At 42.3% G+C, this 6,042-nt stretch overlaps 1 protein-coding gene across 2 annotated transcripts in view; it reads left to right on the top strand.

Moving 5' to 3' along the window:
* Positions 1–211: 211 nt before the first annotated feature.
* HPRT1 (hypoxanthine phosphoribosyltransferase 1) overlaps positions 212–6,042 on the top strand; it is a 30,714-nt gene continuing 24,883 nt past the window's right edge. The window contains exon 1 of one of the 2 annotated variants that reach the window (XM_081223184.1): positions 212–393. In XM_081223184.1, coding sequence (XP_081079310.1) covers positions 367–393 — 27 coding nt within the window. In that variant the 5' untranslated portion in view covers positions 212–366. The remainder of the gene's footprint in view (positions 394–6,042) is intronic. The other variant, XM_081223183.1, reaches the window with a different exon arrangement.

Here is a 6,042-nt window from a genome sequence, read left to right as displayed (position 1 = left end):
AGACTGAGGGAAAGAGGAAGAGAGGCTGCGCGGGAGTCTCCGCTTCTTTGGGAAGAAAATTCCCACGGCCACCTGGAGAGCCTGGAAACCCGCAGGCTCCCACGGAGGGGCGCGGGGAGCGCGCGGGCGGTTCTGGGCGGGGCCTCGGGGCGGAGCGGGGGCGGGGCCTGCTGCGCCTGAGCTCTTAGCGGCGGCAGCGGCAGCGGCGGCGGCGGCGGCGGCGGCGGCGGCGAGGAGCGCTCGGGCGGACCACTCTGCTTTCCCGCGCGGCGCCGCCTCCTGCCGCGCCTCCGCCTTCTTCTCGGCCCCGCCGCCGGCTTCCTCCTCCCCAGACTGCCCTCGGCCCGCGCTCCAGCCGGCTCCGTTATGGCGACCCGCAGCCCCAGCGTCGTGGTGAGCAGCCTGGCCCGTCAGGCCCGTGGCGGCGGCGGCCGCCGTTCCCTGAGGCGCGGGGCCGCAGTGCGGGCTCGGGCCGGTGTGGCCCGGGGCCGGGGGGCGGGGGCGGCCGCAGCCTCCTGGGTTCGGCCGCGCGTCACACCCGGGCGGCTGGGGGGATGGAACGGTGAGGTCGGGGTGGCCGCCTCTGGAGAGCCCCGGGAAGGAGGGCTGCGTGTGGGAGGAGAGGGTGGAAATGGCGTTTTGGTTGACATGTGCCGCTTGCGAGCGTGCTATGGGGAGGGGCCGTGGGCCAGTTCGGGAATGATCTGGCGGGGTGAGGGTGGGAGCTTTCTTAGGAGGGCCTCTTCTCTGTCGATTTGCGGTGTGTGGGTGAGGTCCTCGGGGCAGCTCCGTGAGAGGGCTCAGGAGCACGGAAACGACCACATGGGAGGCATGCGGGGACTGGTATTTTCACCTAGTTTTGCAAACATAGTAATGATTATTTGTGGGAATGCGCATTGCCTCATTGCATCCTCACGGCAGCCTTGGCAGCGGTAACCATGCCTACCTTTTTACACACGTAGAAAGTAGTTAGCCGATATTAGGTAGCTTTCCCACGGCCCAGAGGTAGCCAGGCCTCGTAATCAGATCTGCTTGAATCCGGATCCTATGCTCTTTGATGCTGCAGGGGACAAAAAATGCGAATCTGGTCCTTACCTTCAAGGACATTGGCACCATAATCCATCTTTGGTATCCTGTCTCCAGCCTCATTGGTTCTTTTCCTTGTTTCTCGAACAAGCCAGGCTGCTCCCTCCCCTTACCCTCCCTTTCTGATCACGCTTGCTAAAATAGCCAACCCTCTCTCAATAGTTAAATGCCTTAGCCTGCATTATTACTATTATTATTATTATTTTAGCAGTTACCTTATTACCTGTTGATTGTCTCTCCCACAAAAACATAAACTTTGTAAGGGCAGGAATCACCGCTGTAACCCCAGCGCGTAGTACAGTGCCTGGCATGCAAGAAATTCTCAGTGATGGTCTGTTGGATGAATAAATTAAATAATTAACCACTTGAGCCCTAAAAAGGGAAGGGTTCTAGTTCATATTAGGCATTATGACTTAAGGTAAAGGGCAGTGCTCTTAATGGAGTCTGGCCTGGGATCCTGCTTGCGTGGGTTATTTACTAGCTGTGTGGCCTTGGGTCACTACCTTTCTGGATTTAAGTGTCTTATGTATAACTGAGGTGCTAGCTACCTCATGGTGTTATTGAAAGGATAGCCGGTCTTTGTGAATGAACAACCTTTGCGTGGTCCCTGACTGGGAACAGTAATAATATCTATCGATGTGTTTACCTACATAGTCCTGTTTAGTCCTCAAAACAACCCTCTAAAAAAAGTATGATTATCGTTTTACAGGTGAGGAATCCTTGAAGCCTCAGTGAGAGGTTAAGTAACTTAACCTCTTAAGGTAACATACCCAGTGTCACACAGTTATTAAGAGGAGCTCAGACTCAAACCTAGGTCTCTCTCAAGGGCCCATACACTTAAATGTTATGCTAATAGTAGGTACTCAACTGTTTTTATTCAGTTGCTGAGGAAGTTAGATGCTTTTAAGCTTTGGGGTCCAATGGCTGCACCAGCATACAGTGAATTATTTTTGCTAGAACTGGCTGTTAGTTTTGTTTGAACATCAAGGTATTCATTGTGTTTTTGGTTTGCAAATTCCTGTTCCTTTTTTTATTTCCTTCCCAGAAATTGTCTTCATGTTAGCAGTGACGGACACTTAAATAGTGCTTACTGTGTGCTGGTTACTAAGCCCTTTACACATATTAACTGGTTTGATATTTATTTAAAAAACTTATGTGGCTCAGAGAGGTTAAGTAACTTTCCCAAGATTACCCAGCAATACTAGGATTTGAGTCTAAGCTATCTGGCCCCAGAGTCTGCTCTTAACCTCTCCACTTTTAGGTTCATAGTGACAGTGGTAGATATTTATTTAGTACTTACTATGCTTTAGGCATTGAAGTAAATATTTTGCAACATTATCTAATATAACTGCCCTAAAGATACATAATAGGAGAGAGGGAAAAAAAACACTAGTATGACCTTGGAGGCACAGATGGGTGAACTATTGACAACTTGCCCAGTATCACTTAGATGAAATTGACCTGCAGATCTGCCTGATATGACCCATGCTACTTGTAACTATCTCTCTAAACTTCCAGGGTAAACTTGGACACACTTGAACAAAGAACAAGCTTCTGAATTTTTGCAAGTTATTGTGAAACATCACGTATACATTATGTGGATAAAATATCTTCTAAATTTCAGGATATTAGTGCTAGAAATGTAACCCCTATTAACTGGACTTAAATCTTACCCTGCTAATAATTTTCACAGAATTGATAAAATAGTGCGTTTTTTTTGGTCCACAACCCTATCATTGTTATCATCAGGGTTTAGACTGACAATGTAGACCAAAATTATTCTTGGTGACCACCAAGAAATGGAGCAGTTGAGTTTGGGGGTTTCATTCTACAAATTGATTAACGTGACATGCATTCTGTAGATTCATCTTAATTGTTTTCTGTCCATTTTTGTATCTAGGTGTCACACAAAGTCCATAGGCAGGAGGTAGGAAAAATACAAAAGGACCAACCAGATCAGCAGAGAAGAGGGGTCTTGGAGTTCTCTTTTGGCTTTCTGTGGTTCATTAGGCAGTAACTGGGCCATGTCATTCTTTTCCCCTGTGAAGAGATGATAAAGATGTGCTAGTGTGCTCTTCTTCCTATCTGTAATTGTATATTGTGTGCATTGGTAAGATTTCTATGCTATAAAAGTGTCAACCACCATCGTTAATATTGAGACTGGATTGTTATTTTCCTGCCAGTGGCTACCAAATTACTAACAAACATTTAGAATAACTTGCTACTAATAAGAATTCAAACAAACACTTCAAATTGCTATGAAACTACTGTCTTCAGCACTGTGCTTCTGACAATTGATAGGCATTTATGTTTTGCCCAGAATTAACATGCCTGTTATTCCACTGTGCACACTGGAAAGATGATAGTGTTAGATAGTAGTTATGGGCCCGCTTATGTAGAAGCAGGTAATAATTTATCCCTGAGTTGAATAGAATGCTGATTTTAATTCTTGTAACCCTTAGATTCTTATAAACCTTTTCATTCTTTTCACATTTAGGGATAAATGCATCAGTAGTTCATAATTTTTGTCTTATGATATCCTGAGTTATCACAAATTTTTCCAAGGGGATGACACACCTGCTTTGGTTTTTTTTTGAGAATTTTAAAGTGTCTGAATATAAAAGGTAAAAATATACCACCTAGCCATTTCTGCCCATTCTAGAAGCTTGGAATTATTGTTGGTTACTAGGAATAAAATAAAATGTATTTTATCTATTACTGTACATCTTTTAATTCATATTTTAAGACTCGCTTCCTCACTTCCATTTAGTCTTGTTTGGACCCAGGAACATTGTCATTTTTTGACCACAAACAGGCTTAAGCAATCCTGCTCACAGATGATGAATTGATGTTGCATGTGTTGTCTTAGCTCAAGTTAATTTCCATGCTTACTGTAATTTTAGGTGGTATATCTCTGTAATTAGACATGTGTAAACCACAAAATTTTTCATGTATGAAAACCGTTATTATCGATGTGACACATAATTATTAAGAATTTGTGGCTTCAGTTTTACTGAAAAATAAAATTATTTTGGTAATTTATGATAGCAAATAGACAAAAGATATATAGTAATGTTACATTTTCCAATAATCTTTCATATTAATAAAAGTGCCTTGTAGATTTTACCAGTAACAAGTATATTACAGATAGGTTAGAATTTGAGAGCTATGTATTAAAGCTCTGAGGAGATGCAGTCAGATTTCTGAACTGTCTGGGTAAATGGTAAGTAACTGAGAGCTATTAATACCCTATCCTTTGGCCATTTCTGGCTGAACTGGAAATCAGAGTAGGAAAGGTGGATCTGCAGAGAAACCACATTTCATTTGTTTACCACTTCCAGCTCCTCCAGGGCTCTCCCCCAAATATTTTGGGGTTGGGCCCTCCCCAAAGCCATCCAGGACCTTCTTTGCGATCTTTAGCCATTTTATGTTAAGTTCATATGTTGAAGCTCTAACCTCCAATGTGATGGTATTTGGAGATGGGGCCTTTGGAAAGTAAGTAGGATTAGGTATGGTCATGAGGGTGGGGCCCTGGTCTTTTAAGAAAGACACCGGAGAGTTCCCAGCCCCAGCGCTCAGCACACAGATAGCTAGGAGAAGATGGCTGCCTACAAGCCAAGAGAAGAGACGTCAGAATGAAACCTACTTTGCTGGCCCCTTGATCTTGGAATTCCCAGCCTACAGAACTGTGAGGAATAAATTACTGTTGTTTAAGCCACCTGGTCTACAGTATTTTGTTGTGGCAGACTAATGCAGTTCTTTTAGAAGGTGTTGGTAATAACCACGTGCTTAGACATACAACACCAAGTCACAAATAATAAAACAGATGTGATTTATACTCATATGCAAAGTTGGGCATTGCTATTGCCTAGTTGATTTAGAAGGCTGTGCTAATTCAGTATCAGAGACATACCAGTCTAATTTACTCAGTTTATATCCTAGGCAACAGAATATAATGACTACTTCAAGCTTGATATTGCTTTAGGAGGGAGTCATTGGTGCTGGCTGACCTTGGGTTCCATGTTTTATCTTTAGTGTGTATAACCGCTTTTGATAATCACATGTTTGTGGGCTTGTGAAGTTAGATTTGGTACAGATTATAAGCTTTAATGTGCTGTATAGCTAGTTGTATGTGTATATGTCTTTTCCATTAGATTATACGCTTTTTGAAGGCTCTAAATTTATAATCATCTTTGTATCCCCCTGCAAAATCTATTGCATAGTACCTTAATCAAGGTGGATGCTGAATGCATTTTTATATAATTAAACATATTGCAATCCCTTCCTATCAAAGTACCCACTGGATTGTTAACTAATCCATGTTAGATGGGGTTAATTAATACCAGATATTAACCAATATCAGATGGAACAAATAAGGGCTGATAAGATTAAGGGCCACCAAGTATATTTCTGTCTAGCTCTTCTAGAGATTGAGATTATTAGGCCTGTTTAATATGAAGCTTTGGTGCTTGGGGTGATTAAAACAAATTCCTGTCTATTGAATTATATCTTCTGTTATTTCTTGCTGTCAGTGGTATAGGTGCAAGCACGGCTTCTGAGTGAGAGTTTGAGTACCCTCCTAAACTCCCATAATACTTTTTCTGTATTTTTAAAATAGTTTCACACTGTCTTATGGTTATTCATGTATATGTCATATCTTCTCCTACACTGTAAGCTCTTTGAGGGTAGTTGTGTCAAATTTATCTAATTCTCTCTAGTATGTACAACATAGTAGGTACCCAATAAATATTTGAGTGTTAATGATAAGAATTACAGGTTCTAAATAAGGTCCTCACCATTTTAAAATTACTATTCTAATACATATTTGAACATTAAATATGAATTTTTAAAACTTGGATTTTTCATTAATGTAAAATTGAGAAAAAATGATGTTGGTGCCTTGTTATCATTTAAATAAATTGCTTCCTGTTTAACTTTATTTGAAACATACACAAG

Source organism: Mesoplodon bidens (genome assembly GCF_964165515.1).
Source record: "Mesoplodon bidens genome assembly, chromosome: X".
NCBI lineage: Eukaryota > Metazoa > Chordata > Mammalia > Artiodactyla > Ziphiidae > Mesoplodon > Mesoplodon bidens.
This window is presented reverse-complemented; position numbering and strand designations above follow the sequence as displayed.